The sequence below is a fragment of the Alligator mississippiensis genome, chromosome 6, assembly GCF_030867095.1.
Source record: "Alligator mississippiensis isolate rAllMis1 chromosome 6, rAllMis1, whole genome shotgun sequence".
NCBI classification, from domain to species: domain Eukaryota; kingdom Metazoa; phylum Chordata; order Crocodylia; family Alligatoridae; genus Alligator; species Alligator mississippiensis.
Window position 1 is genome coordinate 1168111 of NC_081829.1, and position 24653 is coordinate 1192763.

A 24653-nucleotide genomic window follows, 5' to 3' on the forward strand; every position below is an offset into this window, starting at 1 on the left:
CACTGTTAAAATAGATTTATAGCATCAAAATAGAATTACACAACAGAAAGTCCTGGCTAGGTACAGTACGCTGGAATCTGCTGCCTAGTTCACCGACGTTTGAACCGGACTGCGCAAAACTTAACAGTTCTAGTCGATACTGCAAGTGCACCTCCCAGGTGTCACGGGCACGGTATACTCAGGGTCCCTGCAGTGCCATCTCAGGTCACAGGGCTTGCCAACGGTCACTGCCCTGGCAGCATCATGAACATCTTCAGGCAAGGAGCTAATCCACTTAGGCCTGGACTACAGCACGTTCACAGTCCCTGCATGCAGAGAGACAGAATTGCTAATGTCTTCTCTTCTGATTTTCTGCATCGTCACCAAGGCCCTAAACGAGGCTCTCTGCAGCCGCCAACGTGAATGTGCTTGTGCAGAGGCTGAGACACACCGGGCAATGCTCTGTGGCTCGTGTCTCGCTTGGCTCTGCGCCATTGAACAAATGAGATTTAATCCAAATGAACAGACCCGGAAGCGCAAGCCTGTCACCAGGGACACGGGGTGAAGGGCAGGCCGAGAAAGTGCACTAAGATGGCTATCGCTTTATAAATAAAAAGGAACTTTAAAACTCCACGGTTTAATACAAGTTAAATAATTAAAATACAGTATAAAATGTCAGTTCCTGCGTGTCTTTGCTGGTTTCTGTCAAGCTTATTTAGAAATTCAGTGTTCTTTATAGTTTGTTAATACAGTGACAACTGGTTCTAAACGTCTGATCTGTATTTAATAATAGATTGTGCTCTATATAAAATACTGTAAAATCCTGAAAAAAGCTGATACTCTGTACAAAAATATTTTACAGTAACTCAATATCTTCATCTAAAAACAGATTAGCTGCAACTGGAGTCTATGGGGAGTTATCTTCTCTCAAGAGGAACTGATGGATGAATTGCTGGGCCTTCCTCTTCTCAGTGATGTCAGGCTTGGGCTGGCCGGGAGGAGGGTGAAGCAACAAGCCACCAAATATACTAGCTGCATAAAAACAAAAAACAGAAGAGCCCGTCAGTCACCAGGGATCAGGCATTACCCCTAAAACAAAAACCAAGCCTTTGCATGCGTGGTACAGGGGTCCTGATTGCAGAAAGGGAGGGGGATTGAGAGGGGCAGAGTTGGCCATGGGAACATTTCCCTTGCTGGGAAACACTGAAGACTCTTCCTACTGCTGGGTTTCTGCTTTCTGGAAAGAAAACACACTGCTTTCTGCTGCTCTGGCCACAGTTTCCATTCCAGGGAATTGCAAAACGCGTGCCAAAAACAACAGAAGCCACTAAGAGAAACATTCAGCGAGTTATATGACACGCTGCGCAGCGCGCACCCCGGGAGCCGACTCGACGCTGTCTTTGCCTCACCAAGAATGTTTGTGTCCAAGTGGTTTTTCCCTGAATTTTTCAGTAGTTCCCGCAGAAATGCCATCAGATATTTGAACACGTTCTTATGGCACTCGGGCAGCCTGGAGATAATCTAGAAAGAGAGAGAGCAGAGCGCCTTGCTGTGAAAACACGCACCAGAAATAACACTCTAGATGCCAGCCCTAAGAGTCCACACAACTAGGAAAGCCCCAGTGCTAAGAGCCTCCCTGTGCCATGAGACGGTGAATTGTTTGGCGCTGCACAGGATAATCAAACTCCGGCTAAAGCTTTAGAAGAGTAATCCCCCGGCCCTGGCAGCCCCTGCGTTACCTGTCTGCCCAGCACGTAGTTGCTGGCGCTCTCTAAACAGAGGGCGTAGAACTCGTAGCAGATGACAGGCTCTGGCAGGCTTTCCAGGAAGAGCAGCAAGGCTTCGGCTACAGAATGGTTGCTGCCAACTGAGCCAAGGATGGTTAAAGGAAAAGGTCATAGGGTTGGATCCGGTCTGTTAACATCCCTGCTGCAGCTTTCATCACTGCCAAGGTCTCACCTGCTGGGCTGTGCGGAGCGGAGTGGCTCTGCAGAGCACACTGACCCCATCAGCGGCCTGGCATTCCTAGACCAAGCACCGTCGCTGGTCCAGAGCACCGCCCAGGCAGAAACAGGGCCACATGTTCCAGCTGTTACTGAAGGGATACGCACCTCAGTGGCCAGAGATGAGGGGGCTACGTTAGCCAGGGAGCCCACAGGGCCCTACCGGCTCCAAGCAGAAAGCTGCTCCCTGCCCCAGACACAAAACCAGCCGCGCCGAACGCTTCCCCAAAGGATACGGAGGGTGTCGTGCATGCCTTTGTCCAAGCAGTCGCGGATGTGCTCGAATTCGGAGCGTAGGCCGGGCTGCTGGAACAGGTCCTCCTGCAAGGGCACCGCAGTGTTACAGGGAGCCCCGAGGAGCGAAGCAGTCCTTTCCTGGCTGCCTTGGGCTCCCCACGCGGTACCCACAGACCACCCACAGCTCCCCCCACCAGACGAGTGCAAGGCAGGCAGTGCCGGGTGTGTTGTAGGTCGAGCCCAGGCTACGGTGGTGCCACACAAAGCTCAGACGCAGGAAACAGGTGCTTTGGGCACGTCAGGGTGGTTTGTACAGAACCCCATCGCAGCCAGGGTGAGGGAGCAGATATGGTACCGCCTGTCCCCCTTTTTCCTGTTACACCCATGAGGTAGCACTACCTCCCGAGCCCTTCCCACTTGGGGCCCCAGCCAAGGCCGTTCATTCCCAGTACGTTTTCCCAAAGCTTAGCTAGGTGCCCATCGGCAATGAGGGCACGTCTGTGGCACAGAGGCTGCCCACCTGCTGCGAGGCGTTGCGGTACAGATGATCCACCATCATCCACAGCTCTTTGGGGATATCCAAAGGCTTCTCGCCCCGGAAAGCTTCACCGTTCATGAGCAGGGGCATCAGGGTCTGGAAAGGTGCAAACCAGCTTATTCAAGGCAGGCAAGTGTCCCACGGACATGCAGTTCAGAGTTACGGTTCAGTACAGAACAAGGCCGCCTGGTCCAGGCACGGGCTCACTTGTCATGCATCTGACCGGACAGGCAAACACCCAGGCCCACGCAGACGCCAGCACCCAGGACACACAGCAACACCAGCCTGTGCCTGCACAAACCCTCTTACACGGGGAACTGGCCCAAGATGGAGAGCTGAGGGGAGCCACGAAGGTGCTGCCTTAGAGCACCAAAGGCATGCTGCTCAGGTGCACTGTCCCTGGGCCTATGGGACCAGGAGACTTCAATGTAATCGGTGTAGATAAATCCCGGGATAAGGGAAAAGAAACCCAGACAAATGCTTATTAATGCTATATGACAAGGAGATGCTGGGACACTTAAGTACCAGACCTCAAGTGAGCCCCGTCACTAACCCACCAGCTCTCGGATGGACTCTGCCGACATGTCCTGGATCGGGTCCCTCATGTAGCACAGCGTGTGGATGGGAGACCCAAAGCAGCTGGGCAAATAGTTTCCAGTCACCGACAGGAAATAATCCTTCCCCCTGTCGAGATGCAAAACCAGGATGTCTTCGAGCTTATCCTCCCCAGAGTTTAAGTTCGTAGCTGTTGATTTATTAACAAACATCTCCAATTCAACCGTCATCTCAGAATCTGCAGGGAAGTGAAACACAGGCTTGGTAAATACATTAAACTAACAAGTCCTTCCGGACAGCAGACGTGCGCAGGGGCCGAGACGTGCCCCAGACAGCAAGGAGAACAAGCCGGGAAATGCATGTTACCGGTGGATGCAAAGGGGGCGAGCACATGGAAGCAAAACTTTCTGAAAGATGCCTCACCCGGTAGCAGGAACCCCTTGCAGGGGTTTGCGATCAGCCACTCCTTGCAGTAGGTGTCTTCGTCCGGTTTGCTGATGAATTCGAACTGACAGGGCACCTGTCCGTTGCGTATGGTCAACTTCTCCACCTGCAGCTGCATGTACTTCACGTCCTTGAAAAAGAACTGGGAACACACAACGTCCAGGTCAGCCTCTTCCGAATCATCTTCACGAGACAACTGCCCCCAGCAACATCCTCCACGAGGAGGGAAAGTTTTCCCTCGGAGCTCCCTGCACTGCCACGTAGTTAACAAACCACCCGGATGAAACACCCAGCTCCCGAAGCTGACTGCGATTCCACCTGTCCTTCACGGGACACAAGATCACGTGTCCCCGCTGTGCATGCTCGGGACATGTCCTCCCCTGAACCCAGAGCTGCACGCGGGAGGCGCTACCTCTCCATGCCCCGCTGGAGTCTCACCCTGCAGCTACAGCTGCTCAGCGAAACTCCTCTCCGTGCCCTGCCAGCTTGGGTTTGTAGGTCGTACCTTTTCAAAATCAAGTCAAAGCGATAGCTATTGTGATCCTGTCGCTACCCTGACTGGGGAATGGCAGGGCTGTGCATTTTTGTTGGGGCCTTGCTGGGAAAGTATCCGCATCTCAGGACCTGCCCAGCCCCCTGCAGAAGTAGTGGGTCGCTGCACGGTTGCTTTTATCCAGGGCCCAAGAATCACAACCCCACGTTGCCTGCACTAGTCCAGCACCACCGAGCCAGTCTGCCAGATGGGCTAGCATGATCTCTGCCATTTGCTGCGAGGGAATATAGAGGTGAAAGGCAAGTGATTCACCTCAGGCCTCACCACACATCTATGAAACAACTAAAAAGCCCTGATACCCAGCCTCTGCTCAGTCCTCCGAGCTACACAGCTGCCTGGAAAGAGACTCGAGGAGTCCTGGCATCCTGCTGCCTGTGCTGACAATTCACTGTTGGACTTCCTCTTGGACCTAGGCTTCCCTTCAAGAAGCGAGAGGGGAAGCCCAGGAATGCGTCCTACCTCCCTCTGGGACAGGGTCACCGACGGGATGTTGGCGTTCTCCATCTTATCCAACGAGCGCACTATTTCTTCAAAGGCTTTCCGGTAGAGTTCCTCGTTCACGACCTTCGCCTGAAAGGGACACACACATAGCAAAGAGCACCCGCTGAGTCTCTGCTGGAGAGTCAGGACTACGGGGCAACCTGACTTCGCAGCGGGCTGGCGTGGAGAGCGGAGAGCGACGCAGAGCACTGATGCAGAGCTGCTGCTGCAAGGAACCTGAACTGAATCCACAGCCAGACTTCACCAAGAGACTTGTTCGCATCAGCGAGGAGCAGGCTCACAGTAGGACGAGAAAAAGATGGGCTAGCACTAACGAGCCAATATTTGTCCCCTCCTGGGCCCCGCTGCCTGCCTTCGCGAGCAAATGAATCAGCCAGCCGGCCCCGGGATGAGCTCTCCAAGGCCCCTCAGTCCGTTACTCTCCTGTCAGCTAACGAAACATTCCTGCCCTGCGAGTCTCTTGGGAAACGGGCAAAACAGCGGAAATGTGCAGTGCGAGGGAAGGCCCGTGAAAAGCCACTGGCTGACATTTGCAGCTGATTTCATCTGCGCGTTACCAAGAGCAACCGGCTGTTATCAAACGGGCGCTCTGCTAAGAACAATGCCCCCGCGCACGGCGCAGTTATCGGGGCAGAGCGCCAGGAAGCATGAGCGCAGAAGAGAAGGAAGCAGCAGAAGCGACTTCACCCATCGGAGGGACCGACCTAGCTCAGCTATCGCTGGCAGTCGAGAGGCACCTACCCCAATTTCAAACATGGAGCTCACTGGCTTATGGTCACTGATCTTCAGAGCCATGTGGCTGCGATAGCTCAGCTGAGTGATATTCTTCCCCTTCCAGAGGATCCGATCACACCAGGCTGGGGCACGACACTTCTCACTGAAACCACAGCACGGCCCACGTGAGACCTCCCCCAGGAGAAAGAGCACCATTTACACAACAGGGCAGAGCGTGGCCTGGCCGGGGGAAGCTGCCGTGGGAGAGATGGAGCTGGGCTTCCCCAGGACCCACATCCCATTTTTAAAGCATCCTTGTGCAAAGCTGCAGAGGGTAATTTGCATCAGTCTTGGGCATTTCTGCCCCACCATTCCCCTTGTTCACCCCAGGGCCCAGGGCTGCCTGTCCTCAGACACGGCCTGAAAGCCAGCACTTGGAACCGCGCTGATCACAGGAACTTTACAAAAAGTTTAAAATCCCAATTTTAAACTTACAAGTTCTCCCCTTGACACGTCTAACTGCTGCACAGAATTAATCATTCAGGCTCTTGTGGCCAGTGTCCACGGTCCAGCCAGAACCACCCCCAATACAACAAAGAGCATCCACCGAAGAGCTTGGGTGTGCGGGCAGTGAGCAAGCGCTCTGCGAGACCAGCCAGGCCACGGCAGATGGGATTCTACAGCCAGCCCCCAAAATAACCCCCCAAAGTCTGCCTGGACAGGGCGAAAACAAGCTCCTCATATAGGAAGCTTCTTCCAATATCTCAAAGAATGTTATTCCTGGCAAGAGTTAGGGAAATCCAGACGGGATCAGCACCGGTGCCCTCAAACCTGGAGACGGGATTCTCATTCATCCAAACAGCACACAAGTAAGACCAGAGACGTTCATCATGGAAGCAGACTCGCATCAGAAACGCTTTGCCTTCCTCCAGTATGTTTGGTCTAAGGCCCCTTTTGGCTTGTTTTCACCGCCTCAAGGGAGACGTGGACACGAGCTAATGAAGAGGAGGGGACACCTGTACACAGCTCACGTACCTAGTGTCCCAGTCATCACAGCCGGTGTCGTATTTGTAGGTCGGCTGGAAGGAAATCTCTCCTTCCGTGAAGCCTTCAAAGACAGCTTTCTCATCCATCTGCCTCTTCAGCTAGTACAGAAGGAAAGCCAAGAGAGATGGGAAACTGAAATGTATGCAATCATAAGCCTTTCTGGAGCTACAAAAAGGGCAAAGGCACAACTTTGTGGGGAAGCGCGCGCGCGCGCACACACACACACACACACACACACACACACTCTTCATCTAAAAGGTGCTGGTCAACCTCACCAAGGCCATTCATAGAATCGTAGAAACTGAGGGAGGGAAGGGACCTCAGGAGGTCACATCGAGTCCATTACTCCAAGCAGGACCAGCCCCAAATACATCATCCCAGCCAAGGCTTTGTCTACCCAGGTCTTCAAAACCTCCAAGGATGGAGACTGCACCACCTCTCTGGGGAGCCTGTTCCAGTGCTTCACCGCCCTCCTAGTGAGAAAGTTTTTCCTAATATCCAACCTCAACTTCCCTTGCTGCAGACGGAAACCATTGCTCCTTGTCCTGTCATTGCAACCATGCTGTGCAAGCCAGCTGTGAGGAGTTACAGGCCCCCCTTTAGCAAGCCCTTTCCCTCTCTGAGCAGTTTTTACCCCATGCCCTAGAGAGGAGGCATCTCTTCCTAAGCCCCGGTGCCCTGCCCACAAACCTCTATCAAGGAGGGGGTGGATGGTGACCTGCCATACAACGCATGTGCAGAGGCTGGCTGAGCTGCAGGGATGATTCTGGCCCACGCTGAAAACAGGTGCTGGAGGCACCGATACTATCAGACTGGTCCACAGAATGGATATCACACCAAAAAGTGTCAATGTCCCATACATTGTGAGCACAGCACATACAACACCTAGGGCCAACCATGCAGCCACAGGCTACAGGGGAATCAGCACACAGGGAGGGAGAAGAATCTCCCAGAGCACGAGGCAGGGGCTTGGGGGAGACCCATCTGTACCTGGTCGTGTTGATAAAGAGCTAGAAATGCCTTCTCTTCCACGAGCTTCTTCACCTTCTCCATGTCCAGCTCTTCTATCCTGTAATTGAGGTCTCCCAGCCACAGGATCACACTGCGAGGAGAGAACACGCAGGGGCCAGCATGAAGAGGCTGACACTACGCTGCCCAAAGCGGCCAGAGTCCAGCTCTGCCCATGTCTGCAGATTGTATGAATCCGAGCAAAATGCAAAGAACCACCCTTCCTCTGCTGGCTTTTGAAACAAAGACCTCAGAAATGTTCATTGTAATCGCTGTTGAGACACAATTGAGCCCTTCTGGCACCAGAGCATCCAGCCCTCCAAGGGACTGGGGCTTTGGAAACCCAAATCTTGCCTCCAGCTCTGCCCCCTGCTAGCCCAGAGAGCTCGGGCAGCCCACTCATGCCTGCTTCCCCCATTTGCAAGCCACACTGACCCACTAGTGTCACACGCAAGAGACTGCCCCGAGACCATGGATGGAGGCTCTCACACACTAAGCACAGCATTGGGTACAAGAAAGGCTATGTCCAGGTGAGAGCCCCACAAATTTGTCTGTTAGCCCCACGAATTTGAGAGGCAGCCGCCAGCAGACTGAATCAGAGAACAGCCCTTAGCGCTCAGGTCATGGCTTTGCTCTTCCAAGCAAACTAGCAAACCCCTAAAAACCCTCTGGGGAAACGGCTACAGGCTGTCTCTCTTTCACAGCTGAGAAGAGGGAGACATGGAAGGCGCGGGAGTCATCAAAAGCCTGTCACAGCGGGGGTCAGAGCAAGGAGCTCCGGGCTCCCCAGCGCCTCCCAGACTCCTGCCGGCAAGCGGCTAACAGCAGCGAGCGCAGAGCCCATCTCCCCTCGCGCCAGAACCCAAGGGCAAGCGCGAACTCCGGCGGGCGCAGGCACGGAGCCCTGGACACGTACTCGTGCTTGTTGATGGTGAGGGGGGGCAAGCTGGGATCAGCCTGGCAGAACTGCATGCGAGAGCAGATGTCCTTGAAGTCCTGGTTCCTCCGCTCGTACTCCTCGGTGTGCGCGGCCAGGTGGGAGTTCACCACGCACACGCCCGTGTTGTGGAACTTGAACCTGATCGCCACTCCGCCTTTGTTACCCTGCGGGGAAGGCAGCGGAGCTGGTCGCGGGCTCCCCAGCACAGCAAAGCCCCTGCACTCCTGCACAAGCCCTGGGAGTCACCTAGCCCGGGCTGCAGCTCTCCCTAGACGGGAACCGCAAGGACTGGGCCATGCATAGCGCAGCTATGAAACAGAGCGGAGGTGCAAAGAATTCAGCGGCCACTTCAGGAGCCGCCTCTTACAAAGGCAGATTGTGCCGTGCAGCGCCCGCAGTATCAATGGGGACGAGGTTCCCGGGGCAGAGAGATGGGCCACGTGATCCTGACGGCCAAGGAAGCCACCTCCAGGGAAGGGAAGTCACATCGGTTCCCCTGATCTACTTAGTATGGGAAAAGCTGCAGCCTACTTCAGTCTCACTCAGCAGGGACCCACCGGGGAGGTAGCCCCCGGAGCTGCGCTTCTCCCTGCAAGCTGCACCTTCTTCTGCTGCCATATGGGGGATGGATGGGGAGAGCCGATAATTAGAGAGCGGCATGCAGGGAGTCACTGCCATGTGGGATCAGGGAAGAGATTACTCAGCCCCTCCTACCATTCTCCCCATGATCCCAGTCCCCACGGTCTCCGCTTCCACCTCCGAGATGTTCGGCGCAAGGTCTGCCTTCACGTAGAGCAGGAGCATGATCCCAACGAGCCGGATCAGCTTCACCTGCAAGACAATCCCTGTAACATTCAAGCCTGGAAATGGAGCCAGAGCCAGGGCTGCTTCTGCGAGGCCCCTCACCCCATGTGGAGCCGAACCTGGAGCAGCGTGCCATGAACCAGACCCCATGCTGCTGTACCAAGCTGGCAGGGTGCAGGAGCCACCCCTGGGCATCTCTATGGCATGGCTCAGCACAGGACAGGAGAGACTGGGCTGCTTCCCTGGAAAAGGGACCAGTGCCTGAAACCCTGCCTGGGGGGCAGGCAGCCCTAAAGGCACCAAGCCTCCTGAGCAGGCCCTTGCAGGCACCCCAGTCCTGCCAATGTCCGGAGGCTGGAAACAAGCAAGGAGCAGGCGAAGGCAAGGAGACGGGATCGGGCAGCCTTCCCTTCACATTTACCTTGGCATACTTGGCACCGGGGTGAAGACTATCAGTTACAGCTTTAAACCACTCTTCCTCCTTCGGCGTGTCATTGAAAAAGAAGGCTTCTTTGCTCAGATCGAGCTCCTGGAAACTGCGTTAGAGGAAGGAACACGTGGATGCATGCACTTGGCTTGGTAACTCTCCAGCCTTTTCCTCCAGGGAAGAGACATATTCACTGTGGGATGGATCAGTTAAAGAACCAAAATCCTAACTAGGTGCTTAGTGCAAAGCTGAATTCCCATTAGTGTTACACTAATTTAACCATAGCAGAGCATGCAGGGGTCCGAGCCCCACTGGGTCTCTGGGGAGAGCAAACATGCCTGGAGTAGCAGCCAGTGTCGATGATGCAAACGCTCACTCAAACCCCCCTTGCCCATCACCAGACTACACACATGCACCCTTGGGTGGGGGCTGGCAGGGAAGACGCACTCACCCAACGCAGTAAATGTCCGGAGGCTCGATGTCGTGGCTCAGCCAGGGCTGGAGGCTCCCTCTGGGCGACTGCCCGTTGACATTGTACGTCCCGACAAAAAACCTGCAAAGGGGCTTGGAGTCACGGAGACCCTAGACCTGCAGGGCCAAACCGCAACCTGCCGGGACTGCCCGAGGCTCTGAGCACAGCAGGGAAGATCCCTTAACTACATGGCTTTGCAAATATGTTTAAGAGGAACTTGCTCCTGTGGGCAGTGTGACAGCCCAGGGTGAGCGTCAAGTCACCAGGATGAAGGGATAAGACTTACAGCAACTCTTCTGCAGCGTTTTACAGAGCAGTGCATTTACAGTCCACAGGGAATGCATGCATTTCACAAAACCATGCCGAACATGGTTGGGAAGATCACCACAACTGCTCTTTCCCCCACAGAACAGCTCTTTCAAAGGGAGTTTAAGCAAAATAAAGTGCTCAGCACGGATCAGCCTCTTCCATATGAACCGTCTCTTCAGAACCAGGCACTTACAAGGATACCTCTGACCACTAACAGACAAATAAGCAACCAGCAGAAAGCAGAGGATGCGCCCCGAGACGGGATCTGGAATGAGACCAAGCACGGACTGGAGCACAGAGCGTCGTGAATAAAAGCACTCTTTTCTGCAGCTGGGTGAATTAATCCATTACTAAGTAATCCAACTAATCCGAAAGCAGGAAGGCTCTGCTAAGTGGCAGGGGATGAAGTGTACTTTCTTCCAAGTCTCCCTTCACTCTGGATTGCAGGTAAAATTGCAAATGCAGGAGCTCTGTTGATTTTAGACGAGGCTTATGACTAAATACATGCTCCCCAGCACCATTTTTATTCCCAAGAGGGGTTGTTACCTGAAGTTCTGGATGGAGGTATACGAATCCTCCTTCTGCACAAGCTGGGATTTAACGATAGTATCTCTTAGTTCAAATTTCTTCACGGATAAGAGGGAAGCCTTGTCTGAAACCATCATGGTGGAAGACCGCACCATCTCGCTGGTGACTTCAGTTTTGGGTTTACTCTGCCTGTAACAAAACATGAAACAAGCCCCTTACATGCTCTGCCCATCACTGCACAGTTGAGAGTCTAGACCTTAAACACGCGCGTGCGTGCACACACGTGCTCAACGCAAGGATCACTCCTGCTACAGAAAACCCGCTTTGCATAGGTCAGACTCTCCCCAGAGGGTCACTCAAGCTGCATACGAGAGTGCAAGGCCAGGATTAGCCCTTCTTGAGATCGCAGTCCCTGAGTACACAAGAGAGTTGCACCCGTCTAACTAAATGGATTTAAAAGCTGAGTTAAGTCAATGCAGCCGGTGAGTCTAGATGAGACCTCACACATCTTGCTGACAGAATTTGAAGTGCATTTCCCACTAGGGCAGGGAGGTGAATCCATCGCTGGCCGGCCGCCTCTGCCCAGAATCCCTGACTGCAGCAAGAGAAGGAAAAGCTACTTGTTCAGCCAGCCTCTGGCCTGAAACCCTCCCATGAGGAAGGCAGGGGGAAAAGAGGGTGGCGGGATGGCATTTGAAATGCAGGAGAACTGGGCTTTATTTAGTTTTCTGCATTTTTTGAAGACAGACATACTAGCGGTGGTCTAGCAGGCGGGTTTTGCTCTGCATTGCATATTACCACTAATAGCGCTGTTCCAGCGGGGACCCAGGGCTCCAAGGGGGATTGTCTCAAAATTACCCCCGTCCCACCCTCAGCCTTTGGGAGCGATGGAGGCACTGGTGTGCACACAACTGGATCCACAATCCCACCAGGGGTTGCACACTCAGAGCCTGTCGGGGGGAGGTGAGAGGTTCTTCCTCCTGGCCACAGCAAGCCAAGAAGTCACTGCAGGAGCTTTCTATTTCTTCCTCCTCTGCCTCCACTGATACATAAGCCATTTATCTGGCTTACACCCCGCTGGGCCTGCCATCAACTAGTGCAAAGCACCCCCTCCCTGTCTGGAGCAAACCCCTCGCTGTCGGCGTGCAAAATGCTCCGTGGCCACGGCTAAAAGTCCACGCACACAACCCCCCCATGTTCTGCCCTTTGCCACCTCCTGCTCCTGCAACCTCCTTATCAAAGAGGGTAAAGAACGGAAACCCCGCTGTACCTGAGGGCAGCTTTATCGACACCGTCATGGCTCCAGCTCTGATTCACTGCCAGATTTTTCTCGTTCTGCTTGATGTCTTCAGACCCAACAACTCCTGAAAGAAGAAGCACAGAGCAAGGGAACCCTCCCTGAAATGCTTCAAGGCTGAGACAAACGCAAGGAAACCGCCAGCCAAGTGCCTTCCCATGTTCCCAGGGAGAAAAAAAAAAAGGCTTTTATTTTAAGAGCACTGAATTCCTCAGGGTGCAACAAGGCTAAAGGATCTCTGCAAATATCAGCTACGATCCCTGAGCACAGCGAAGTTCTGCTGATTTAAAAAAGCATGGGGATATTTGCTTCTAATTTGGAAATGTGCATGAAAGTCCCCTGGACAAATACAGCTGGAGCTGGAACGTCGCATTGGGAGAATACCGCATTACAGCCAGGAATCAAACTTCTCATGGGAAGAGGGAAAAGGCAAGGCAGGGCGGCAACCTAGAAGCTAACCGGCTCGGGAAGGCCGGAGCTGTCACGTTTCCATCCCCCAGGAACCAAGCCTGGCCCTTTTACTTGTTACCCAAAGATCCACAAACCTGGCAAACCAGAATACCCCGCTGCCTGCGGCACCATCACGAGGGCGTTTCTGGCTGTGCCAACTCTATTCTAGTCCCGTAAGCCCTGCGAGCTGCCACTTATCTCAAGGACACCATGAATTTCCTCAGGAAACCTGACTGCTGACAAGCTTCCAGCAAATGCAATGCTCGCTACCAGAGACATCAGGTCTCCGAACACCACCAGCCCCCGTGAAGACAGGGGACGAAGGGGGGCTCGCGTTAACCTGACTGTCGATTCTCAGCCCATCACCTGGAGCAGGTGCCAAGTGCCCTGTACATCCTAATCGATCTAATCAACCCTGCTAATCACCTCTCTCCCCTGCATCTTTCCATTTTACACAAAAACTTTCTTTCTGCCAGCCCAGCCCCAGCATCCGACTACAGCAGCCTCCCTGAACCAGTCCTCCAGGGCTGGGGCTGCCTCTGCCTGACTCAGCCTAGCAGGGCACACCACCTCCGCGCAGGGATCCCTGGAACGAGGGAGCCAGGTGCTGCAACAGCAGGCGGGTTAGCACCACACCCAGCGCCCAGAACCGGAGGATCCGCTTCCCATCCGCGACTCCAGGCAGGCAGGTCGCCGGCTGACTTGCTGATGAGGCTCAGAGCAGGAAACGCAAGTCGCTCGAGCAAACTTTGCTCCCAACCCCTACCCGCCTGCGTCCTCCTCCACACCGTGCTGGCTCCCACCCATATCTAAGGCCTCTGTGCTCTAAAATAGCCCGACGCTGCAGGGAGCGCAGACAAGCGAAGAACGTGGGAACTAGATATTTGCAACGAGCGCACGTGACCGGGTTGGCCCCGGCTGTCGGACTGCTACCTGCTGCGTGGAGGGGAGTCGAATTGTCCTCTGTGCCGGGTGCAGGCGGCGAGACCCGGCTGAGCGTCGCTGCTCGTGCCCAAGAGCAGGCTGGAATCAACCCTGGGGTAACGCAGCTTGCCGGACTCGGTGCTATCTTCCCCGGCTCGTAACTGCGGGCTGGCTTGCAGAGGGTGGCACCGCTTGCTGTCACCTCTCTGCTGAGATCAGGGCTGCTCCCGACGCCTACGCAATCGCACCAGCAGGCACCAAAGTCCAGGAGTTAGCTGGCCTTGGGCAGCCCTGAGCACGCACACCCACCCCGGTCGGTGCAGGAGGGCTTCCTGGGGCAGTGTGGAGAGCAGGCCCCGGGTATCCTGGCCATTCGCAGCAGTCGGAAACCTCTGCTGAGCCCACCGCCAGGCAAGAAACGGCGAGACAAGAGGCACAGCCATGCCCCTCGCTTCCAGAGGGCACGTGCATCTGCCGCCAGCACCGGCTCACTCGTGTCCTGGCCCAGACCCAGCTCTGGAGCAAAGCCAGTCCCACCCCAGGGGAAGCAACGTCTTACCTGCCGGACTCAGCCTTGCTACCGGGGAGCTGCCTCACACCTCGCTCACAAGCCGCGCAAGCTGCTGGGTCTTTGCCACTCGCTGCAAATGCCTCTGCGCTGACTGCGCTCAGCGCTTGCTTGAGTGCCCAACTACTCTTAAAAGGGAAGATTTTCTCGCGGTTTGTTTCTTTTGCTGCAGGCCCAAGCGGGCTGGATGTGTGCAACTCGGCTGCACCCACATCTCCTGATAACACGGCTTGTTTCTGAGATTACACATCAAATAAGCACACAGAAAGACCAGCTCTGCTCACTCAGAGGCAGAGCTCAGCTCTGCAGAGCTGCAATCACTGGCGGAGAAGCTTAAGATATTATCAGGCTTGCAATCTGCTCCCCAGGCCCTTCATTCAAGCCACAAGCAGGGTGGAAAGGGCTTCACCTGGGTGTTCAAAACCGGCAGACCAGAAAACCTCCGTCCTTGTCGTGGGAAGCCTCCGTCTGCCCACAGAAAAAGCCCCCACACCTGGCAGGAGGATTTACTGGGGTTTGATTCTCATGCAAACCCTTTACACTCACACAGCCAAAACCCACGTTGCATCCGAGCGGGAGACGCTCCTGAAAGGGGCCGAGCGATGGCTCGCCTGTCAGGAAGCCAAGTAAGAAGAGACACCAGCAAAGACGTTCTCACAGGGCCGCTCTCTTTGAGGCACAGGTCAGGTCTGGATTGGTGCCTTTACCCCTACAGAGCCGTGCAAACAGCCCGGCTTGCGAGGGAGCAAAGCCTGCTGCACGCAGGGTCAAGCCAGGAGCAGGACCTTGTTTCCCGTCTCCAACAACAATCCCTCCCCTCATCTGCACGAAAATGGGCCAGGTTGGGGACACACCTAGGGGACTCTTGAAAAGCTGTTATCAGCCCAGGTTGATAATTAGCAGCTGGCCAAGGAGGCGCCTCCGCACCCTATTCTGCCTCCCCTGGGAGAAGCCTGGAGGAAGGATGCAGTCACCTGTTGGACACTTCAGAGAAAATCCAAAGCATTTTATCCTCCTTAAAACCGGACAGGTCAACGCTGGGGAACAGCGGACTTGGAGCAGCAATGCACACTTGCCCTGGTGTGGGCTTACAGGACACCAAAAAGTCAGCGGTGCAGCTTGGAGCCTTTTAACCACCCCCAAACCAGGCCAGGGAGAGGTGGCAAAGGCTCAGGTGCTCCCTGGCGCCAGACAAACCAGACACACATCAGCGACGAATTAAGCAGAAGCACGAGTGAAAAGTCCTTCGGTTGTTCTGGGGCAGGGCTATAAGTCTTCTCCCTAGGCTGCAACTCGGTCACTCGGCGCTGCCGGGGGCCCTGCATGCTTTCCCAAGGAGACCCTGCAGCCTGGTCTGACCGTGACGCCAGACCCAGCACCGGGGCTGCGCCGCCAGCCAGCTGCCACTTTCAGTCTCTGGGTCACCTCATCCCCTTGGCCAGCACGCGCGCAAGGCACCTGCAGAGGGAAGCCACAGCTGGGAAAAAAAAGCACTTCAAATTCATCCTGCACCGAGACCCCTCTTCCCACGGCGAGCCCCTGAGACTCGGCGAGCTCACCGTGCCCTGCACCTTCCCAGCCTCCATCCATCCTGCCGCTGGCTCCAGCAAACCCTTCCAACAGCAGCATCGAAACCACCTTACGCTGCCAAGCTGCAGGCACGAACCAAACACCACCTCAAAGGCCTCGTCTATCTTGACCTTCAGTGCCCGGCGGGCTCCGGCGATGCCGGGAACACGTGGCCGGGGCAGGGACCCACGTGCACGGTGCAGGCAGAGCGCTCCTCCTGTGGATGCTCTCTGTGCGGGTGGGATAAAGCCATCCCCGCCGCGAGCAAGGAGCCACATCAGTACAGAGCCGCGTTGCCAGTATTGCAGCAGCTACAACAGAGATCCCAGCCTCTTTGTGCCCTGAGGAGCCGGCAGACATCCCCAGGGCAGACCTTGACCCAAGCAGGAAGCGTTCACATCCTTGGCTCGCCTGGCCGGACAGACTTTTGAGTCTGGGCAAGGAGGAGGCGGCTGATGCCGGGAACAGGCAAGCGGCTGAGCGTGCGACCACAGTGCAATGCCCCGTGCTTCCCATGCAAGCCCTGCGTGTGAACAGAAAGTTGCTTTGCAAGGTGAGAAACGTGCACGCGGCCCGGACGGCAAACAGGATTTGCAGTTAAATGGATTTAATGGCTAAAGAGGCGCTTTCTATTAAAAGGCAGTAAAGGCGCAGTTCAAAGACTGTCCTGCAGCCAAACAACTGAGCCTGCATCTCAGGAGATCAGCCTCGGCTCCAAACTCTGCGCATTGAATTGAGTTAGCTTTGCCAACACCTCCCTCCGGTCACCACGAACCCTGAATAGCAAAGGAAATGGGGCTGGACTCGATGGTGCCTTCCAGCCCTAATGTCTAATGCCAATGAAAGCAAGCAGAGGAAGTGCCCAGTCCCTGAAGGGAACCGGGGCAGCTAAGGGCTGGGAGGGTCTGCTTGGGCTGTACCTGGAGGTTTCTCCAAACCAGGACTCCAGACAGCATGCTGACAGGGGCTTGCCACCCACGCAGTGACTGGCGGAGGCTGTGCTAGCTCCATGCCCATCCAGACCCCGAGTATATTAGCATTCTCCACCGGCATCACCCTAGCTATTAGGAGGGAGGAGAAGAACAACCCTTATAACTCTCCGACTCGAAAACAACAGAGCGAAACCTTGAAACAGCAACTTTGTCAAGGTCTAATCCCTGGCTCTGATAATAAACCTCCTCCCAGGAGTCACACAGGCAGGGACGACAATGTTGCCGTGCTTCAGAGATGGGGGTAGGGATTTGCACCGAGCCAAGGGATGCGTGTCTGCACGCAGCGGTACTTCCCTCTCCAAAATATCTACACCAAGATTTCTCCCAAAGCAGCAACGGTGTTTTCTGCTTCAAGGCTGCCCAGGAGGCAGGTCAGACCGGACATTTCAGTTTCCCTCGGCCCGTCCCGTGCTGTCCTACCAAGCACAGGCTATCACATGCAATTAAACCCGGGTGAGAAGGAACGGAAGAAAAAGAGGATATAAAACTTAAAAACAGAGAAGGAAAAAGAAGAAGGAGTGTGATTCTGAAGCAATGTCATCTGGAAGAAATAAGGACCTCCACGAAACCGGAGAGGCACGATCGGCGTTCAGAGCTAGAAAGGGGGTGCAGGCATGATCCGTGTCTACTTCTAGCTCCCGGTCCCTCCCCGACCTCCAACGAACCAGGCCGGCCCTCACCTGATCACCTTCCTCACTGCAGGGGAGACCGAGCGCAGGGCTCCCTCGAGGAGGGCACGGTGGGCTGTAACAGGAGGGTCAAGCCGGGGCTGGAGCATGCACGTGGCCAGCGATGACTGAAAACAAAACCAGCCCCACAGCTCTTCCCGTCACCCCTCTACGTTCCTGTAGCGCCGAATGGCTTCTCTCGCAAAACACGCTCCGACTTACAAGAGTCCGGGGAGGAGAGGGAGCCTCAGCCTGCTTTGCTGGACCCTCCCGACTGCAAAAGGCTCTTTGCAAAAGTTCCTGTGCTCTGCTTTGCATAGCCTCCATGCAAATGTAGCCCTTGCTTCCTCTTGCATGGCAGACGTGCTGTGCATGTGGGTCAGACTCCGCAGTGGCCAACCCTCCAGAAAAACCACGTCTCTGGCAACGGCAGGGCTTCCGCCAGACCTGAGCAGAGGTCGCAGCAAACACCGGGATCCGCACCAGGGCCCTACGCCTCTAGGAGAGGGACTGGGCCACCACCACCAAGCGACACCCAGGCCCAGCCCAATGCCCGCAGGTGTCAAAAGAGTCCTTCCACTCAGCAGGCACTGATCCAGCACACAGGGACCCTTCTCCTCCTGCAAAGCACCTGCTCTGCCCTGCCACCACCCTGCCCCCGGGTCACAGAGGGCCCCAGGATGCGAGCGACGGAAGCGCTGTGCTCCAGCGCATGGTGCAGAAGAGAACAGGAAGCTGAGATGCAAAATGTTGCACAGAGAAGCAAACCAAAAACCCCAGCGCTGCCCGACTCCCGAGAGCAGCTCAGAGCAGGGCACTGAAAACAGCCGAGAAACTGCGCCCAGCGGGCTGCCCACCTACCTCCGCAAGGACCGTCCTCCCCAGCAACACCGTCAGCCGACAGAAAAGGAGCGGTGATCTCCTTGGGGGGCTGGCAGCACTACACCCCTCCCCACGCCGGGGAAAGTTCCCCGAGAGGAAACAACACGGGTCAAACTCCAGGACTGAAGTGGAGCATGTGCAGCTCCGGACACCGAGAAGGGAGATGTTTGCAAACACGCCTCCCCGTGGCACAGTCCCTCCCTCCCGGTTGTAACCGGCCTGATTTTCAGAGGTGCCGAGACCCGGAGCAGACCAGATGTACGCAGCCACCTCCAAGGGCTAGAACAGGGGGTCGCCGAGAGCCCGAGACACCCCTCGTTAGACTCAGGGCGGCCAGCTCTCAGGTGCAGGGAAAAACAAGAGCAATGTTTCTTCTGCACGGATCTCAGAAAGCCCACGGCAGGGTGGAGCGTGTTTAACGCGGGGGATTCCTGTTTGCAACCTCTGGGTGGATCTCGCGAATCGTGTTTGCGCAGCTAGCAGCGCTCACGTTATGTAGCGCCCCGCTGCATCCTTGAAAGGACCTCGGGGTTCAAAATCACCCTCCCTCCATCCAAAATCACCCCTTGCCCAAGCGTGGCTGTAACTAGACCAGCACAGCTCATCCCTGTCTGGGCAGAAGAGTAATCTGCTCCAGCATGAGACAGTTTTGTCCATTCCAGCCAAGGACGTGCTCCGCGCTACAGACCCAGCCCGAGATTAGTCATACCTTTTTCAGGGAGGAGTGAAGGCCCAGAAATGCAGCTCTGAACCTTATGATGAAATGACCCCCTGCAAACAGGTTCTCAACACAGCAGCCTGCGAGACAGGAAGGCAGAAGGCGGGAGGCAATTAGGAGATGACACGCACGTGACCATCCTCCCAGCCACAAGCTCAGATAAGAGGCTGCATGCATGAGAAGGAAACCACGGCTTATTAGGCTCTAACTCCCGAGACGCGCAGAAGCGGCCTGTCTAGGACACAGGCTGACCCAGCGGCAGGAATCTGCAAAGACAATCCAGGGCTCAGCGAGGGGCTGGCCCAGAGACAAGGCCATGGATGGGGCCTGCAGGGCCAGGGAGCAAACCCCCTGCATGATGCAGTGCTCCTAAAACACCCCGAGAAAATGCCTTTGGCGCTCTTCCCGAAAACCCATCCCGCTCCGACAGGGTTGAATCTCAGCCTGCTTTGCCGCAGTGCGGACCTGCCGCTCCCTGCCCTGCCCTCTCCGAAGGAGCACCATGATCCGCCCTTGTCCTTAGGGCAGCCTGGCCTGCATCTGAAAGCTCCTGCCGTGTCCCACCTTAACCTCCCTTCTTCCAAACCAAACATACCTCGGCCTCTCGAGCTCCCCTCTCTCGGCTGGATGGCACCCCTTGCTTTTGTCACCTGCCTCTGGGTCTCCACCTCCTTAAAACACAGCACTCAGGACTGGTCTCAGTGGGGGCAGATGACAGGACAAGGAGCAATGGGCTCAAGCTGCAGCAAGGGAAGCTGAGCCTGGATATTAGGAAAACTTTTTCACGAGGAGGGTGGTGAAGCGCTGGGACAGGTTACCCAGAGCGGTGGTGGAGTCTCCATCTTTGGAAGTATTTAAGACCCAGGTAGACAAAGCCTTGTCTGGGATGATGTAGCTGGGGCTGGTCCTGCGTGGAGCAGGGGCTGGACTAGATGCGACTCCTGGGATCCCTTCCCACCCTCGTTTCTGTGACTTCTATGAACTGCACACAGGACTCCAACCGAGGCCTGGCCAGCACGGCGTCGAGAAGGACTATCGCTTTCTGCATCTTACATCTGAGGTTTCTGCTGAAGCAGCCCAAAACTGCATTCGCTTTTATTGCAACTGCAGCACGCTGCTGCCTCGCGTCCAGTTGGACCCACCGAGACCCCTGGATCCTTCTCAGCAACACAACTGCCCGGTCGACATCTCCCATTCTCCAGGGGGGTTTCTAGTGTGCGGCTCCCCACTCCTTTCAAGGGGCTGCTCCACTCCTTCCAAGGGCCCGCAGTCTCTCCCGCTTGTCACTCGTTTCTGCATCTGCATCCAAATCCTTCACAGAAGCACGAACACCAGACCCCTGCGGAAACCTCCCGCCAGCCTGATGCTGATCCATTTATCACCGCGCTCTAATTGCAGTTCTTCAGCCACTTTGATATCAAGGATACATAACCGGCTTTTTGATGCACAAGCTATTTGCTTTCCGTTTATCTCTGCAACTCATCAGAGAACGGCGTGTCTAATGCAGCTTCTGGAAAGCATCAGTCTAAGTGTGTTAAGCAAACAGTGCCTCTTAATTCTATTTTCTTCCTACATTTACAGGCTTTTGTTAAAGATCTCTGCTGCCTGGATAACTTCCAGCAGAAAAAAAGCCTCCAGGAAGAGGGGCATTGAAAGGCAAAGAGCTCCTGAAACCTGCAGCCCTGGCTCAGGTCGGGTCTGGTCTGAGCGCGTTGCTAGCTCTGCTAGCTGGGAGCAGGATGAGCAGGGAGCCCCATGTGCAGGTGCAGGATGGTGCTCCTGTTACTAGAGCACTTCCTCGCTTCCTCTGTGCTGCCGCCCAGCACCACGCGCTCTTTAACGCGCTTACCCCACAACGCTCCAGGCCGGGAGGGAACCACCCCGTTTTAGCGACGGGAGATCAAGGAACAGCAGCTAAGTGACATGCCAGAGGCCGTGCAGGAAGTCTGCTGCAGCGCAGGGACCTGGATCCTAGGTCCCAGGCTAGCGCCCTGACCAGCGCAGCGCGCTGAAGCTCGCCTGTTACACTCAGCTCAGCTCCCCGCCCGCCGGGCAGGACCCTCTCGCTGCAAGAGACCTCCGGTGTCAAACGCCCGCCACCGGTCTACTCGAACGCATACGCCTGCTCCCACTGCGGGCACCAATTTGTACAGACCCTGAAGGCAGCACCTTTCAGGGGAAAATATTTTGCTGCAGGTTTTCACTGAAGTGGCAGCGAGCGGGAAGCTGCGAGGTCAAAGCCGCTGCAAGGGCAGCCCAGCCCCCTGGCTCATGCTTGGCGCCAGGGAGGTCCCGCAGAGCAGCGTGCCCCGGGGCAGAGCACTGTGGTCCCGATGCAAGCTGCACCCGCACACGGGGCCCTTTGCTGGCAGCTCTGGGCACGGCACGGCACGGCGTGCTGGGTCATGCCTGGACGCGGCGAGCCCACGAGAGGGGGAAAGCCATAGGCCTCCCAGAACCAGCAGCACCCGGGCGCACGCCTGCTCCTCTCAACCCCCGCTCTCTTCCCAGGCTCCCGTTCCCCCCAGCGACCCGGGCACCCATCCAGCTGCCACCCCCGCGCGGATCAGGTGTGCAGGGGCCGCTGCACGCCGTGTCCCCCGGAGATGCCCCGCAGCCTCGGGGTGCTGCACCCGCCCTCGCCCGCGCACACGGGGGGCAAAGCCCAGCGCAGGGTTTGCTCCTGGCCGGGGCACGGGGCTCTGCCCCACTGCGCTGGCTGCCCTGCACCTGCCCCGAGCTCCCCCCCGGCCCAGGGGCAACCTGCCCGGGGCAATCGCGGGAGCCGAGCCGAGCCGAGCCGTGCCCTGCCCGGGGCGAGCGCGGCTGCGCCTACCTCCGCCGAGCGGCGCGGCCGCGGACATCGCCCCGCTCCAGCTGCCGCCGGGCCCCGCCCCCGGCCGCCCAGCAGCCAATCGGCGGCCGGCCCCGCCCCCTCCGCCTCAGGCCGCGCCCCTCGGGCGCTGCGCGCTAGGCCGGCACAGCGGGGCGCGCGAACACACGTGCAGCGGCCCCGGGCGCGGTGCGGGGAGGCCCGGGGGCTGCCCCCTGCCCCAGAACCGCCCCCCCCCCGGGCGGTGGGTACCTGGGCAGCACTGGCCGACGTCCTGCAGGAAGGTGCGCGTCTGCGAGCCGAACGGCAAGCGCACCAGCAGGCCCACGTCGCCCGAGCGGATCTGGACTGTCACGTCGGAGCCTGCGCACAGCAGGAGGAGGGAGTCGGTGCCACCGGTCCGTCCCCAGGACCAGCCTCGTCCCCGCCTGGGGAGGTCTTCCCGCGGCGGCGGTTTAGACGGACCGGATCCCAGCCCCCGGCCCCAAAGCGTTTGATAAGCACGAGCCCACGGTCTCGCACGGGAGCCCGCACGTGCCAGCCGCACGCGGCGGCTTCGGCACGAAAACGGGACGAGCGTCCGGCACGCGAGACGGGCCCCGAGCTGGACACGGGGCCCAGGCTTACGACCCGCCCGGGCCTAGCAAGGCCAGGCCCCAAAAGCACGTCCAAGCCGGAGCAGCAGAGTCCCCGATGGTCCGGCGGCCACCCGGACCCCCGTCCCGCGAGCCAGCGCTGGGCTCCTCCAGACCGCGGAGCCCGGCTGCGCCCCGAGGCTCTGGGCGTCTTTATCGCACCTCGGGGCTACCGCAGAAGTTAGAGCAACCCCGGACGGAGACTCACCGATGACACGAAGGTCGCTGTCAGGCGTCACTGTCAGGAAAGGAAAGGCGCCGGGTTAGGGAGCGGCGGTGCCCAGCAAGAGCAGGCAGGCAGGCCGACCGGGGAGAGAGCGCGCCGGCGAGTCGGAGGTAGTCACCGAGAAAGGGAGCAAGCCCAGCTTTCGGGGAGCGGAGCCGCACGCAGAGGAGCGTTCACCGCGAGCGACCCAGCCCCCTTCCAGGCAGCGCGGAGCCGTACCTTCCTCCACAGCAAACCCCTCGGCGATGGGCAGGACTGTCTCCAGGCAGACGTCCTCCGCCGTGATCGCCATCCGCCGGTGGGTGTAGATGAAGATCCTGCGGGCACAGAGCACCAGGTAACGCCACCTCTGCTGCAGCCCCAGCAGGATCCCAAATTGCCCCGTCCCAGCAGCGTGGTGCCCTGCTCGCGCAGCCGCCTGCAGCTCCCACCCATCCCCTGGCCCGCCGGCCTGCTTAACCTTTGGTAAGCGACCCCATCGTCTGCTGCGGAAAAGCACCAAGCAAGGGCCCTGGAGCCGGGGCTTCTAGATCCCGGAGTGAGATGCAGCTTCCTTCCCCATTGCCCCTCCAAAACCCAGCCCGAGGAGGTGCATTCGCACCGCTCCACGGCCTTTCGGCTTCTCACGCAGCCACCCAGAGGGTGCTCAGGCCAGCGGGGTCTCAAGCACCTACGCGTGCTCTCCGTGGCTCCGGACGAGGCCCAGCAGCCGGCTCTCCACGCTCTCGACGCCCACCAGGACTCCCTGCACCGCCTGCGGCTCGTGGTCAAGGAATCATCAGCGCAGCTGCTGGAGCCGTGGGAGGCGGGCTGGGCTCCTGACTCCGCAGGGGCTGCATCACCAGCCTCTTAAAACGCCCCCTGCTATTTCAGCTCTGTCCTGGATCCTCGGCTCTGCCCCGCTACTCTGCTTCCTCCGCCTTGCTCTGCACGCAGGGAGCTGCCACGGCGCTGGGGTCTTTGCAGCGGGCGGAGGAGGCTTTGCTCAATTTGGGGACCCCAGGGGGTGGGTTGATGCTGTTAGCACCGCGCCCATGCCAGCGCCCTACAACAAGAGCAGGGACGCGGAGGCTGATTTGGTCCCCGCGGCCCTGCGTAGCATCCCTTTCCCCTCTCTACGGGCCAGGCCCACACAAAGGATACGATCAGGCAGGTCTCGCCCTCTGCCAGCGTCTCCTGAATAGCAACCGACTGGTCCATCCTCCGGCCCTGGAAGGCAAGGGGGGGAGGAAGCCTGTGCACGAGTTTTGCCAGTTCTCAGACCTGGTCCCCACGGCGCTGTCACGAGAGGCCACAAGAGGGTGCCCCGCCACTGGGATTGTGAGAGCACGGGCAGCCCCGGGCACCCGGCGGTGCAGGCCGTTGCATCAGCGCAGGCCCAGGGACCCGGCCCCTGCCAGCCCAGGGCTACGGCAGTGCAACGTGGCCCCGCGTGCTACCGGGAGCCTGCCGAATGCGGGCCTGCCCCCATGCAATGCAAACCACGTCCCTACCAGCTGCCGCCGTCGTGCCAAATCTTTCCCGGCTGCCCCGTTCCCGCAAAGGACTAAGGCTGGCGATGCCCCAGCTCTCGGATGCTCCCGCGGCGGCCTGGAAGAGCCAACTCCGCCGGCCCCGTTGTCTGGAACCGGACAAGGAGAGCACAGAGACCATGTCCTTGCTGCAGCTGGAGCCCCCCTGCCTGCTGGGCCCCCTCCCCGCTTCCTCTGCCGCGCTCTGCTCTGGCTGCTTTCCCACTTCCTCTCTGGCCTGCTCTCCTGCCCGATCCGCGCCGGCCGCGCTCCCCTCCCGGGCGTCCCGGCTCTGCGTGGCTGGACGGGGGCTGCGGAGCG

General features: G+C 57.6%; 1 protein-coding gene across 6 annotated transcripts; it reads right to left on the reverse strand.

Annotated features, from left to right (window-relative positions):
• Positions 1-24517, reverse strand: INPP5B (inositol polyphosphate-5-phosphatase B). 6 transcript variants are annotated; one of them, XM_014607923.3, is made up of 23 exons: positions 24315-24517; positions 23965-24030; positions 23496-23575; positions 23041-23138; positions 22804-22833; positions 22213-22323; positions 12330-12423; positions 11078-11248; positions 10202-10303; positions 9745-9859; positions 9234-9350; positions 8496-8683; positions 7562-7673; positions 6560-6669; positions 5552-5687; positions 4769-4879; positions 3736-3898; positions 3315-3550; positions 2740-2853; positions 2219-2303; positions 1719-1846; positions 1389-1500; positions 1-1011 (listed from the first exon to the last, which is right to left on the reverse strand). In XM_014607923.3, exons 2-23 carry the CDS (start codon positions 24019-24021, stop codon positions 887-889), a joined length of 2595 nt encoding a protein of 864 aa, XP_014463409.1. In that variant the 5' UTR covers positions 24022-24030; positions 24315-24517; the 3' UTR covers positions 1-886. The 6 variants fall into 6 exon arrangements, with proteins under 6 accessions (XP_014463409.1, XP_019345795.1, XP_059585446.1 ...); XM_019490250.2 differs by lacking the exon at positions 22213-22323 and having other exon boundaries at positions 24315-24514; XM_059729463.1 differs by lacking the exons at positions 22213-22323; positions 22804-22833; positions 23041-23138; ... (1 more) ...; positions 23965-24030; positions 24315-24517 and adding an exon at positions 21964-22030.
• Positions 24518-24653: the final 136 nt, after the last annotated feature.

Bases quoted from the DNA above. Each gene is read 5' to 3' on its own strand.
- INPP5B (XM_014607923.3), bottom strand. From the start codon at position 24,021: ATGGACCAGTCGGTTGCTATTCAGGAGACGCTGGCAGAGGGCGAGACC. The intron at 10,304-11,077 runs GTAACAACCCCT...GCCCCTTTGCAG, and splicing joins ACCTCCATCCAGAACTTCAG to GTTTTTTGTCGGGACGTACA. The intron at 1,847-2,218 runs GTATCCTTTGGG...TCCTTGGCTCAG, and splicing joins AGGCATGCACGACACCCTCC to TTGGCAGCAACCATTCTGTA.